Genomic DNA, 14,886 nt, shown 5'->3' on the forward strand with positions numbered 1-14,886 from the left:
AAGAAACCATTCCTTAAAATTTAGAATTAGCCTAGTCAAAGCACTAGAAAACCTGGCCTAACAAGAAGACTGCACTTGCAGAGGGTTTGGTTAAAGGGCAGTTTACTTCCCGTTCCCTGCCGTGACAAGATTAAAGAAACATATATTAATAATAGGTCTTTAAGATGATTTTTTCTAGAGCAGAGAGAACTGGGTGCTTTATTACTGCAGCAATCACACTAGGCACCAAAAGGTATGGGTTTTTTTCCCCTTCAGATAAAGAATAAAAGACTGAAATGTTGCTGTGTAAACCACAGCTATGAGATGAAAAGTGCATTGCATGCTGCTGCTTTACCTCTTCCTCTGCAGGGCACTCCCCAGCTCAGATTGATATTCTGTGGCAGTGCATAGTACTAATCATACACTAGACTAGAAAGCCAACCATTCACTAACTGTATTTCACATTTAAGAGCATAAAAACATCATGTTCTTGTCTAAGCTTAAAAGAATTTATTGCCAACATAAATATTTCAGCACACAGATAAAACAGAGAATTAAATAAGCAGAAGTCTGACTTTCTTCATCTCATTAGCTATCTGATCACCTCTCTGACACATTACAAACCTTTTTATTACTTAAATCTTTAAAGGCTAATGCAAAGGATCATAACTACAACCTAAAAAAAAAAAAAAAAGGATTCTCAAAACATTTGTCGTTTGTCTTCTACAAAACCAGGTGCTACTTTAAAACTGGATTTCTCATTTTGCACAGGCTTTTGTGAAGAAAAATATTCCTTTCTCCTTTGTAGTAAACTATTTTCAAAAATGCACATTTAATCTTTGATAAGAACCCTGCTTCTGCAAAAACCAAATCTTGTCTTAACAACAAAAAATATATCAAGAGACATTTTCCTCCCAGCTCACACAAAGTACATAAAAGAAATATAACCACTAGAGATTTATTCTTACCTATTAAACAGATATTAATGATTAATTTGCATGCTTTATAACTAAAAATTATATCTAAATTAAATAAGCTTTGATAAGAAAATTATCAATTAAAAGCTACCTAAAAAGAAAAAAATGAAGCTGTATAACCCTTGCGGACTGAAACAGATGTAATTATAACACTGCTTTTCACTGAATGGTCTGCACCAGAATGGATGGAATTCAATACTCAGCTCAAAAGTCAGTTGATTTAAACATAAGAAAGATTTAGGCTCTTATCTTGCTTTCTGGACTAGTACAGTTGGTATGGGAATTAAACAGGCAATGCTTCACAAAAATCCACAATCAGTAAAGAGGGTTCTGTTTTAAATAAAAGATGGTGCCTTTTTATTACTCACTACAGAAACTCCTGGAAACCAAATTTAAGATTCAACCAGCATTTGGCTTCCCAACCCTAAACTTCCACTTGCCGTCCCATCCACTTGTTCCCATGCTTTTATTTTCTTTGTTTCCTAAAAGACCCTATTAGCCTCACTCTTCACACATCTACCAGTTCTATTATTTGACAATTCAGTGCTTTCCTAGTTCAAAGTTTTTCCTAAAATGCTTTCATCTTTTCTGCTTGCATGTTAGTTGCTAGGCTACCAGAGAAGTAGCATGAAGAAGCAGAACAGATGAGCATGGAAAGAGGTAGTGAGGGAAAAGGAAAGCTCTTCAGTTTTCACTTCATCTTCCCTGTAACTTCATGCACAACCTTGGGCAAGCCATTTACTCCTCTTTCTCAGCTTTGTAGCTACATATAGGAGTGCTCACGTCTGTTATGATATGTAGTGGAAATCAAGTTCTTGAACGAGCTCGTGCACTAATCAGTATAGTACTACTTGACTTTGCATCTGGGAAGCATTTCCTGAATTTAAAGGTGAGCTTCTGAGATCTTACCATAATTGTGTTTCCTCGCTCAAACGTTTTGAGATATCTGTGTCATGTCATGACGAGAAAAATAACTCTGTAGAATGTGGATCGCTGGGTATGTTGGTCTAAAATCAGACCATGCTGTTTACTCTGAGGAGGTGACGGAACAGGGATAGGACTGAAAACAGTGTTGTAAGACAGAATACCAAGCTGATGCTAAAAGGTAGATCCCATGAATTTCTCAAAGGTCGGCAGCTACCATGCTCTAGAGCTCCTGCAAGGGAGAAAGACCTCACTTCTGTTGGAAGAACTGAAAATTCACATCTCCGGTTCATCCCTTCTTTTTTCTTTAGCAGGGAAATAGTACCATTTTTAGTGTATTATCTAATTCCAGTGAGGTTGAAGAGACCTCTTACACCTTAACCAAATAAAGTTGTCTGACATAAATAATATTCCCAAGATCTCTGGGTCCCCCTCACAGTTAAAAGAAGGGAGAGGGACACTTTTCAACACCAGTTCTCACTACACACATTGAGATTAGTGTCTCTTTGGCAACAAGTCTGTTAAAGAAATACAATGAGTAAAAGACTGGAATGAGAAAGCCACAGCAGCTATCAACATAATGTGCATTCACATTTTATAATACTTTTAGTGACATCTTACTTTGCAAAATTTGTGCTGCTACATGGATCTGTTATACCTGAGTGAATTACGTATTTCCCAAGTACATAATGTGGAGCTTTGCGTAGCCTTATCTACATGCTCTGTTTCTTTGTCAGTGCATAATTCAAAAGTAGGAGGAAGAAACATATTACTTTGATGAAGTACTCATCAAATGCATTGATATTGCTGATCTCTGGCTGTTTTATTAGATTTTTCAGTATTTAAATTCAGGTTTCCTATATAAAAGCATTTGTGAGTGAAAAACATGCCGAAGTTTAATGGAGTTTGTTCTTTTGGGCACATATATGCTAAACTTTAATGACATGAACGTCCACTGAACAACCCATTGCTCTAGTAGATTCTTGTGCATTTCTAAAAGATTAACTACCATGTTTAAAAACGTAAAAACATTTTTGATAAATACAAACAGTTCACACTGAAAGCTTTCTGACAAGGAGCACAAATAGTCGTTCCCCTTGGTATACAGCTAAACGTTGCTAATTTTCTGGCTTTTTTGGTCTGAAGCTAGCTTTTTTTTCTGGCACTACTGTTACTTAGTACTTACATAGCATTTTCTGTTTTTCAAAGCACAGCACAAACCCTCAGTCTGAAAGCATTTCTAAGCAGTTTCCTGTGTCAGATATCCTGTCCTATTCTCCGAGTGCCATTTTCATAACTCCCTAAGGGCAGTTTGTGAATGTAACTAGGACAGAATGCATTTCCAGGAAATGGAAAATATTGACCTCTATTCCTCCACTGTACTGCAAAGATTGGGATATTAACATACTATCCCCAAGGCATGCATAATATGACACAGAGTTTGCCAGCAAAACGTATCTACCAGTTTATAATGACCAAAATCTACGCATTGGTGCACGATAATCAGAAAAAATATGTCAATATGAGAAATTCTGCATTTTTTCTATTAACTGAAGTTATAGCTCTCTATTCTGTAAGCTTAAATTAGTTTAAGAATAGTCTTTGTGCTTATGGCGTCATAAAGGCACACATACATTCATATATTTAATGCTACCATATACCAAATAGAGGGAAAGAACAGGGAAGAAAAGAAAAAATATATATTGTCTGAAAGTGAGTATTTCTGAAAGCTATATAAATTCTGAAAACAATGCTTGATAGCATAAGGTCCTGTTACAGTCCTTCTGTGTGAGAGACAGCACCAGAAAGAGAACACAGCTAAAGTTACACACAAGTAGGCATTGCTTCCAGGTATCATTTTCTAAAATCTTCCTACCATTGCTCTAACAGTAACAGCAAAATCATCAACAAAGGAGGGCTGCTACAGGCTGCTACCAGCATTTTTAAACAATTCTGTCACAGATGCATAGAGTTAGGTGATGGCTTTAAATTGTCTTTGGAGTTGATAACATGCAGCTGCAGCAGTGTTAAAGAAATGACGGAGAAATTCAGGAAAACATAGACATAGACTTAACAAAATAAAGCCTTTTAATCTTATGCCACTTCTTGTCTCAAATGTTTGATTCTGTAATTTGAATATGCTAACATTAGGTAATTAAATACATTAAGCACCAATGTTGTTCTATTTAAAGTGTTTTTAAAAACTACAGTTAATAGTTTGAAATCAAGCAGGAAAGAAAACTAATATCCCCTCCAGACAAAGCTCCAACACCCCATCATGAATGACTGCTACATCCTTCCTGAAATGCCCACATTACACCTTACTGTGCGTCCATAGTTGTTAACTTAATTTTCCTCAAATATTTTCAAGAATCGCTATCAGGATCTTCTTAAGTTATTGCTTCTTAAGTTATTTCTTATTTATGAACTTCTATTTCATGTGGTCATTACCCCAAATCTTTTTTTTTTTGCATTCACAGGTTATGACAGAATCATATGTTACGTGTCCATTTTTCCTGAACAGACATTCCTCATGATACCCCTGTAGAATAAGTGTCATCAGTAAATTGACAGCTCAAGCCAGACAGTCCTTCATACTTCTTCAGATCCTATTTCAAAACAGGATCTCAGCATAAAAAACATTTTTCTTACCTTTCCATACTGTCCTGCTCTTTCATAGCAGATTACTGTATCTTCCCACATTTCCAACTCCTCAAATATCTGTAAGGCAGAGCTGGTGCATCCTAGCTCAAAGAGTAAGGTTGCAAGCTGACGCTGGAAAGATAAGAAATTCCAGGTAAGTGAAAATAGGTAAGTAAATACTATTTACATTTTTAAAAGATGTTAGAGGCATTTCCAACATCAACAAGAAGCAGACAGAGAATATGGAAATACTGCCTTGAAACTTCAAGCTGGAACCTCAAACAATGTATATACCTCAAAAAACCCCAAACCATCACTAGAACAATAATTGTTTTGATTTGACTTTCGTTCACGTCAGTAGCTTAATTACTTTGAACTAGTTTATAATATAATGCAAAAATGGAAACAGACATGGCAAGCACAAATTGACAGAGCTGAACTTCCACCCCTTAAATGAGGCCCATGGCCCGTGTGGCCAGCAAGCAGTTGCACCAGGATGTTGGGAATGCTGAGAGTGGGAAACAGAGGCTGAATGAGGGCATTAAAGCCTCTTCTAGCAACACTTTGCCATAGTAATCTAAACCTGTGAAAAAACAGATTGAGAGAAAGGCTCTGACAGAATTTTCTTAGGTACTTGTGAGAAATCACTGTCCCAAACAGCCACTGACAAAGGGTGTTAGTTTTTAGTCAAATCAATATTGGATTTGAGTTCAGGTTCAACTGCCTAGCTGAGTGTTCCGTAAAGTTAAGTCAGTCTCTGTTATTTCAAACTCAGCTATTATTTTAGTGTACTTATGAAAATAAATGAGTAATGTTTTCAATTTAAAAACAAACAAGATATGTTTTTATGACTTTGATAAGTTGTCTTTAGTTTTTTGTTTATTTTTTAAGAGGACATTAAAATCACATATAGGTTTTCATCTTTGACGAAAGGATAACTTATTTACTATGTGTGACACAAATACAATTTGGTTTGCAAAAACAAATGGGAGCATTCTGTATAAAAACACTTAATTATGCTATGAGATCCCATACAGTGAACCTCTGCAGTGTTTTTGGTGATCCTGAATGGATTCCCGGAAGTTCTCTATGTATGTCATGGACCTCTCTTTATAGGCTTGGGTTCGGTATCTGTTACCAATCTAAGGAGTTACCATAGGGGAATAGACTGGTAGACAAAAAATTAAGAACTGGCTATAGTTCTTTGAAAATAACTATGTAACAAAGTCTGAAAATCTGTAACAAAGTAATTATTTGTTAGCTTGATATTAATCGCTTAGGAAAAAACCTACATTTGCCAGTGTCTGGAACTAAATCTCATTTATGTTTTACTAAATTTACACAAAGTCAAATTCGGTAAAATTTATATAGTCATGCCTCTTCATTACTATGACTAGAAGACTGCAGCCATCTTCCATTATAAATCCCTATTTTAGTATTTCTATCTTTGGCTTGGAAAATTGGCTTGGATTGAAAAGTGCCACTCTGACAATTGGAAATGAAAACCACATTGCTAGTTTTATTGCAAGTGCCTGCAGAAAGGTTGTGTGGAATAATTTGAGAATAGGAGAAGATATGATTGGTTGAAGCAACATGCACTGAGGTTAGAAATCAAAAAGGAATAAAATACTATTAAAAGTAAACGACATGAACACCTTTGGAGGTATGCGATACAAACAGTTTTCTTAAGTTTGTTAAATACAGCATCATCAGATAATGACTCTAATGTGTAGATTTCTGTTCTAGAAAGAGTTTATTGTCAAGATAAACAGTGTAGTTTTGGAAAAAAAATATCCTGTCAGCACTAGTGAAAAGGGCCATGTCTCGAAAATAAAAAATTTCTCAGCTTGAGGAGTTCTTCAGTGTACTTTTGACTCCTAATTTGGCTGCTTTGACCATGATCCACTTCCTGAAAACAATCCAAAGTGAGTGATCATTAAAAGATGAGAGAGAGGAAAGTAACACTAGCGTAAGTAGAACAGTAATAAATAGTAAGACAGTGGCAAGATTATTTTTACAGGAGATATGTTGGAAGCTTGTAAGTTTTGGTCCATTTTTTATTGGAGGAAAAAGGAAACTAAAGAGGAATTGCACTACAAGCAATTATTTCTCTGCATAACAGAAGAAGAAATCTGAAAGCAAAACACTGTAGAACTTGATTTATTTCCAGAAAATCCTGGTGTGTTGTTAGGTTACGTCCTTATTTCTACAGTGTTTCAACTCAAGATCATATCACACTGTCTTGACTTTGGAGTCATGCAGTATCAAAAATAATAAGAGCCACAGACTTTTAAGTAAAGCTTGAAATAGGATTACTTCACACCTGTATGGCCCAACGGGGAGGCACCTGACAACAGTAGAAAATCTTCATGCGTTCAGATACAGATGCATTTGCATTTTCAAATTGGTCTGCAAGTGCCTGCAAATGCAAAGTATATTCTGATTTAGTATTTACTTAGACTTAAGTAAGTAAATTCAAAGCATTTAGGATTTTAGGCATTCTTGACATAATGGAGAAATTATATTAAAGCTAACACTAAATGCCAGTAAGCTTACACCATAACATGCTACAAGTCTTTTTATTACCCCATGTAAGAAAATGTAATAAACATTTATGTCAGCTAATAATAAATAAAAAGCTTTGAAGAGATTCAAATTTCAAAGTGCATGTAACAGGAATAAGAATCAACTTTACAATCCCAAACAAATACTTGCAGAGTAAAACTGTGACAAATATTAAAGTGACCTTGCCTAATGCATTTTCCCTAAGATAGTCTTGATGTGCTTTAGGCATGAAATTTCTTATTAAAAAGAGAGAAAGACAAACATATTATAGTGGACGATGCTTCTGGAAACATAGTTCTAATACAGAATAAATTACTGTGATGTGAAGTACAATTCAGTTCAGGCTTTTTTCTTCTTTTGGTGGTGCTTTGGATTGTTGAAATATTTTCTTCTGCAACCCTTTGAAAGAGAATGGTAACTTTTGCATAGCAAAAGTGCAGCAGCTTCAGCACTAACTTTTTCTCTGAAAATCCACTATGAAGTTATTTAAATCAAAATTCAATAGCAAGAAAAATAAAATATTAAAGGTAGCCATAGCCAGAAAATTATTTAGAAATTTTAAGATAAGGGAGAAACTCTCTTCAAATGCCAGTCATCACTAAATTAGCAAATATAAGGCCAGAGGTTTAATTAAGGGAATATTAAATTACTTGCCTTCACATGATTCATCTATCCAAGTCTCACATATAACTCAAAGATTTACAGGAGTTAGACAGGTTCTCAGCATTTTCTCAGCATGGAAAATTAATGCAAAGATTCCCAAACAAAAGGAAAAATTGGATAGGATCACTTCTTCCTCTCTCTTTCTAGATCCAACTGTTGGCTACCCAACCTATATCTATAGTGCAAATAATAGTTGTGTAAAATTAAAATAATCAGTTATGTGATTTAAACTGCTAAGCATCTTCTAACTGCTACTGAAGTTAATCGGATTTATTAGGTGGCTTCATTCTTTTAATAAGAAAAAAATCACAACGGGCAGCAATAATAAGGCTTTAAATCCACGCTTAACCTCCTAATTTTAAATACTAACATTTAAAATACTGAATCTTATTCACATTCTCTCTCATAAAATTATCTCCAGAGACCTATTCCTAGAGGTTATCAAGAAATCTGTCCCAAGAAAATGGATTTGTAGTAAGAAAAGGGACAGACTAACAAAAATCACAGTTCTTTACACAGTTGCAAGCAATCCAAAAGGAGTCAGATTCAAATAAAACCTTTAAAGTAATTGTATTTAATTACAGAGTTTACTTGACTACAAACTATATAACAAATCATATTGCACAGTTTTAGTTCTGCTGAAATGTTCTAATGCTATGCAGAAGCACATTTTTCTACATTCTGTTGCAATGAAAAATTGTCCAATTCCTTGGGTAATCATTTTACAAAACCAGACAAAGTAGTAAACTACAGTTGGAAAATTTAAAAATAATAATTGCTCTAAGCCTGAGCAAAGCCAGAAAATCCTAAATATGTTGCAAAATAATTTTTTGAGGAGAACAGGAGATGGAAGGCAGAAAATGTTTTCAGTCAATCAAAACATGTTGTTCTTATTTTAGCTTTTAAAAATTTACTATTATTTCTGTTGTTCCAAAAGAAAAACTGGAATTCAAAGAAAAAATGTTTTTCAAAAGCAACATATTTTATTAGAAATTTTGTGGCCATACCTTTTCTACACTTCCTAAGCAGAAAAGCCTAATGCAAATGACATGTTGTAGGAGAATATTACTATTAGCAAGTAGAATTATCCCCCTTCCCAAAGCAAATACTGTACGCTGTTCAGAGTTCCAACAAAAACTGAAAATGTAGGTAGAACATATGAATATGACATATTCCCTAAAAAAGAGTAAATGCTAATGAACTTAAAAGTTATTAAACTCCATGGTTTATGCACTCTCTCATATGTTGAAAAAATAAGCTGATAGTTCTGCCTGCTAGTGAAGCATAGAAAATACGTTACTCAAAAATTGCTGAATTCTATGTTTCTGAATTATGCTTGAAGAAATAAAATCTGGGTTGTATAGTGGCAAGAAAATGAGAATCCTAACCTTATTGTATAGCTAATCACAGAACAATAAATCAATAAAATGAACAAGAGAGCACTGCCAAGTAAGCATTCTTTTTCATTAATAATTTTCAACATAAATACTGTGGAAAAAACCCTATGTAAATACAGAATATTTGCAACACAGTCAAAAGATTTGGTGTCTTAGTTTAGTGCAAGCCTCAAATGCCTGCTTTGGAAGTTGCTAAATAGAACTACAGCAGAAACCAACTAAAATTCACAGCTCTAAATGATATACGAGTTCTTCCATATGCAACATTTAAAAACACTAAGCTTAACAGATCATCCCCCTACCACGTAACACACCCTTTCCCCAAGGCTTGAGCTGCCACAGCTAACAAGTTCTTAAGTGAAAAAACACAGTACAGAGAGATACATTAATCCAGTCTGGAAACAACAAAACATAGATAGCTTTGATGGAATTTTATATCATGAGCAAAGACTACATTATTGCCACATGAAAGCAGGAAAAGACAGCTCTAGAAACTACAATTCATTCTCCCCATCTCATACTCAAATCTCTGGTACGAGATTAAGAAGTACAACAGGTAGCCTGTGTTTTGAATAAGTATACCATGTTAATTTGAAATGATCACATTAGAGCTTTTATCACTTTACTAATCCAACTCAGCTAATAATTATCCATGACTTGAGCACAGGAAGCTTGTAAAGGATTTTTTCCACCTTGGATGTCATTTCCATACATTCATTCCCGTTGCACATCCTTGCTTTGCTTCTATGTTCAACATATGTGTAACATCACTGGTCCTGCTTTTGAGCCTGCCTAAATTTCAATCTCTTTAACCTCTCTGCTTACTGTCCTTTTCTTCTATGGCTGATGGAGTTAGAGCTTTTTCTTTTTAGCCAGACCCTCTCTCTACTTAATCTCTAGAAATGCTATTACACACTTATGGTTTCTCATCAGAGATGTCATTTTCTTTATGACATAATGCTATTTTATTTCTCAACCTACTTATAGTACCGCTTTTAGATTTGTTATTCATCCAACTGTTCTGAAGTCCTTCCCTCAAAGTTTTGTCCCTTTTGCTAAAATATAATCTTCAGGTAGCTTTTTGCATCTGAGGTAAATAAATGGCAGATCTTCACATCCTTTTTTCTATTCTTAACTTCTTCATTCCAGATGAAATAGTTTACTTGCTTTCTCAAAAAAATGCCCCTCACTATGTAAAACTGTAACTATGCGCAAACATTTTTTCCTTCCATTTCATCTGAAGGATCTCCTGATCCAAGCTTATTTAGGGAAAAAGTCCCCCCCAAACTAAACAAAAAAGCCCCAAACCCCTGCCTTTTGAAAAGAGCAAGATACTCATTACTTATAAAAAACTTACTGAAAACAGCATCACACTTTCCTTTGTGCAGCAACTAATTTAGCTCCATCTGGATCTCTTCCCTCAATAACACTGAAGATAGGCCTGTCCATATCCAAAACGTAACACTGCTGGCCCCAGTAAAACATCTCCCTCAAAACAGTCTTGACCCATAGACAGCATTTTATCCATGCTATTTCATCTCACTTCTTCCCAGGTTCTCCTATCAGTAGCGCACAATGTCACTGCACCACTTCTCCCTTCACCTAACTTTTCCAACAAGAGCATTTCCAGTTTTAGTGTTCCAGTCACAACTGCTCCACCATATTTCTTTCACCTGCGCAAAAGCTTGTTTCAGACTGCATCAATAATCATAGCTTATTATGTTTTCCTGTCTTCTCCCACTGCTAACCAGGCATCCAGCTGTTTCCCACTGACCACACCCTATTTAAAACATGAGTTTTTACTACTTTAATAGCTGATTACTTGCTACGCACTTATCAGTACCACCATCTCTACCCTTGTTAGCATCTTATCTTCCCTCATACCCTTTGATTTATCCTGGTACACTTATGTGTATTCCTCTTTATTTATGATTTTGCAGGCAGGAAGATTAGACAAGCTTTTGCTAGTGTTCTCCTGCTTCTCAGTCTAGAGATCTTGTCAGTCTGCCAGAATCAGACCCCTGGGATTCCAGTGGTCACCGTCCACCCAAGAGTTCTTTCTACATGAATGCTCCCAACAGCCATAAACTTTAATGTTTCTCTAGCACCTAACCGCAACCAACATGTTGACTGTGGCATCATCTTGCCCTGCTTTTGCCCTCCTTCTCTAAGAACTCTAGGATGTCCCACTTCTTACAGGTTTTTACCATATTTAACGTGGGTTTAGCTTGATTTATGCCAAAGGAAACTGATACTGTCATACGCTCCACTTCCTCACTATTGCCATGGTCCAGCATGTACTACCCAGCTGGTACCTTAACTCCAGGCATACAGAAGAGGATGAATGGAAAAGTACCTTTCAGTCTTTCTTAACACAGAAACTCCAAACACACATTTTCACGATATTCTTGTGATTCTCAGGTCCTTTTTCTTCAGTTTCTCCCAAGTCTGAAGACTCCTCCTGAAAATCCCACACACCAGCCTGACCTCTCCACGCTCTACCTACCTATTTCCATTTTCCTTGCCCTTCTTGTATTTCTGTCCATTACCTCTGTATGTTTTATAATCAACAAGTTGATGACACAACTCTAGTGCTCTTGTATTCTAGCTGCTCCCTTAGCTCTGTGCTTCTTCCAGTAATTCTCCTGCCAGCTGTGTGCTCTGTGGGTAGGCTTATTTAGCAGGAGTCAACAAATGTTTAGCAAACTATGCAGCTTCCTTAAAGTTTTCCTCCTTCATATCATAAAACCACCAAGCTTCAGCATCTGCATCTATGACTGCTGGTTACAGTTTGTTCATAAGATCTGCCAAATGATACTTGATGCAAATTAATTTTCATGTACTCAAAGATGATGAAAACGCCACCATTTCTGTGTCCATCTCTATATATTCCCCTGCTCTATCCCACTTCCAGTGCTACTCCCCAGCACCAACATCATCTTCTATCCTTTACAGGAAAAAATAAAGAAGATTAACCCTCCCACTTATTTAATCCATCTTATGTGATTTTGGTCACCATCTGCTCAGCTTTTCAGCCTCTTGCTTAGGCTACTCTTGACCCATGTTTAGATTTAGAAGGTAAGTATGTACCAGCACGTACCATAAACAGGTAAGTTTCCCTTCAGATGCCAAAACTAATACAAATTTCCCCCTTTTTGCTCTGCTTGCTGAGCTTATGAAAATTACAAACTACATAGTGGTGAAACCTATCATATTTGCTGAAAAACTACCATCCTAGCCCCCCATCTGACAATAGTATACTAGGAGTATGTCAAAATTTAAGTACATCCTCAAGAAAGAAAGGGAGAATGAAGGCCTTGCAAAAACCCACACAATACTAAAAAATTTAGCATATTAATCTTAGATTAAAAATTAAATAGATAATGTAGGTTCTACAAATGGCAAGCTCTGGGCATCTGCCTTAAAAAGATACATAGGTTGTATAAGTAAAGTGCCAAAGTACAGACGTCAGTTTTGGGACTGCCTGGGTGGGTCTTGGTTTATGGGTCAGACACCGAAGCACCTGATGGCACAAAGACACAGCTGGAATTGTTCAGCTGCTTGGAAGAAAGGTGCTTGGAGACAAAGCAGGTAAGAAATAAAAATGCATCTGTAGGGAAAACAATCCTGCTATCTCATCTCATCTCATTATTACTATGGTTTCTAAGAATTTAGCAGGTATATGCCCCAAACTGAACTGGGCTCATTTATGTTATTTACTCAAGAACAAAGTAAAGGAAAGCTTTGTAAAAGTAACAGCAACTACATGTGTAATTCTGTGGTTGTACAATTACAAAGTTCTTGTTTTATTCATAAGCTTATTTTACAAATTATGAATAAATAATAAAATTTATCGTCAAAAAGCCCCTTTGATTCCTTACCACAGAACTCAGTCACAAAGATAAAGACTTTCTACACTTAGTATTTATGAAACAAAAAGTTGGCATTTTTTAAAGCTTATGTATCAAGAAGCACTTGTGGACACTGTAATATTTACAGACTTCTGTAAAACTTCCAGAGATTCATTGTTAAATTACTTCAAACTTTCATGCAACTTAAGAGCTAATTCTAAATGCTTTAAAATCTTTACTTTTGGGGGCAGTGGTTAAAATACTTGTCTAACAGAAAACCCACATAATTCTTGAAGCTTCGAAAATTTAAATGGTTTTATTATTTTTTAAACTGTGTCTGCCAAATTACATTTTCTAACAATAAAGCCTGAAAAATGCTGCACAAGAAAAAACTATAGTCCAAGTTAATTTGGGATGTATTATGACAGTAACTGTCACAGCCTTGTTCCACAGTAGTGTATTCAGTAATATATAAATACAGAATTACTAATAAAAGCTGCATTCCTCCTGAAGAAAACGTGTATTATATAATCAGTGTCTAAAATTCAGAAACGATATACACATTAGAAAGCAGGTGACAAATACAGATAATTAAATATACAGAACAATTAGGGTTTTCTGAATTTTCTTTCCTGTGAACTAGATCAGATATTCCAAACTTTTCTAACATACTACAATTATTTTAGTACCTTGTGGATATGTAGTTAGATCTTGAGTTACACTCTTTTGGTAAACTTACTTAAAAAAAAACCCCAAAGAATTATATTTACAATCCAAACAACAACCTTGTTTCAACAGCTCTTTGTCAACCCAAGAGCTTCTGTAACCAAGACCACTGGGAAAAAACTGAGACATACCCAGACTTTTAAAATCCAATAGTCAAAATACTTAACTTTCCAGTGAAGCAATGCCAGAAACTATGAAGCAATATAAACAGTTTTCATATAACAATGCAGTAAAGTTTTGCTTAATGGGAGAGAATAATTTCTGGTTGATAAATATGGATATAACATGGAAAAAATGAAAACAGTTGAGATTAGTCTAAACTTCATGAGGGAGATTATGACCAAACAGCAATTACTTTATTGATTGCCAATTTTATCACTAGGTAAAAGGACACAAAACCAGTACATTTGGACTTATTACATTCAACCATTATTCAGAACAGCATTTTGACATTTAAGACAGGACTTTGCTTGGAAACTAAAATGACTTAAAGGAAATAATGAGCTATCCTTTTAAAAAGCTCACAGATGATATATTTCTGTTAAATGATTAATATCTCCCAACAGTCAAGGACTAAAGCATCCAAACACAAACAAAAAGCTATTAAACAAGGATGTATTTCAACACCAAGAAAGAACCCACCTCCGCTCCCATTTATCTAATTTTCAAAGGGGAATTATGACATTAAATACTTGAGGAAAATTTATTACAGCGATCGTGATTATAAATTATGATTTGTGATTCATGGAAACTCAAAAAGACCATTTCTTACATTGTGCAAAGATGCCAAGATGAAGAGTACTACTTACCAGAGATTTTACATTATTCATATTCTCAGGAGGATGAAAATGTTCTGTGAGAACTCTGCAGAAGTTCAATGCTTAAAAGGTCAAAAATCTTACCCTCTTTTTACCCCTCATTCAAATATAAGTCTTGGTTTCATTAAAATCTTGTAACCCTGAAGACTTCAATTTTTACTTACTTTACAAGCTCACCCTTTCAGTCATTCTTCCAATGAAATTATTGCTTGATAGGATTGACCTCAAATGGTGTGTATATTCAAACCAACTAGAGGACTGTGTATCACACTGCTCCCTAGGAACTAACAGCTGGTTTAAAATTTGTTAAAGCTAACTTTAAAATGTTGTATAGCACTGACTA

The 14,886-nt window shown here is 35.3% G+C and overlaps 1 protein-coding gene across 1 annotated transcript in view; it reads right to left on the reverse strand.

Moving 5' to 3' along the window:
* The window catches only part of TTC27 (tetratricopeptide repeat domain 27), a 142,130-nt gene that overhangs the window by 30,389 nt on the left and 96,855 nt on the right, over window positions 1-14,886 (reverse strand). The window contains exons 11-12 of the mRNA XM_010581214.1: window positions 6,847-6,942; window positions 4,533-4,655 (exon numbers count right to left, since the gene is read on the reverse strand). Of these exons, the coding sequence (XP_010579516.1) occupies window positions 4,533-4,655; window positions 6,847-6,942 (219 nt within the window). The remainder of the gene's footprint in view (window positions 1-4,532; window positions 4,656-6,846; window positions 6,943-14,886) is intronic.

This window comes from Haliaeetus leucocephalus, unplaced genomic scaffold, assembly GCF_000737465.1.
Source record: "Haliaeetus leucocephalus isolate CR32 unplaced genomic scaffold, Haliaeetus_leucocephalus-4.0 Scaffold752, whole genome shotgun sequence".
In the NCBI taxonomy this organism is placed as follows: domain Eukaryota; kingdom Metazoa; phylum Chordata; class Aves; order Accipitriformes; family Accipitridae; genus Haliaeetus; species Haliaeetus leucocephalus.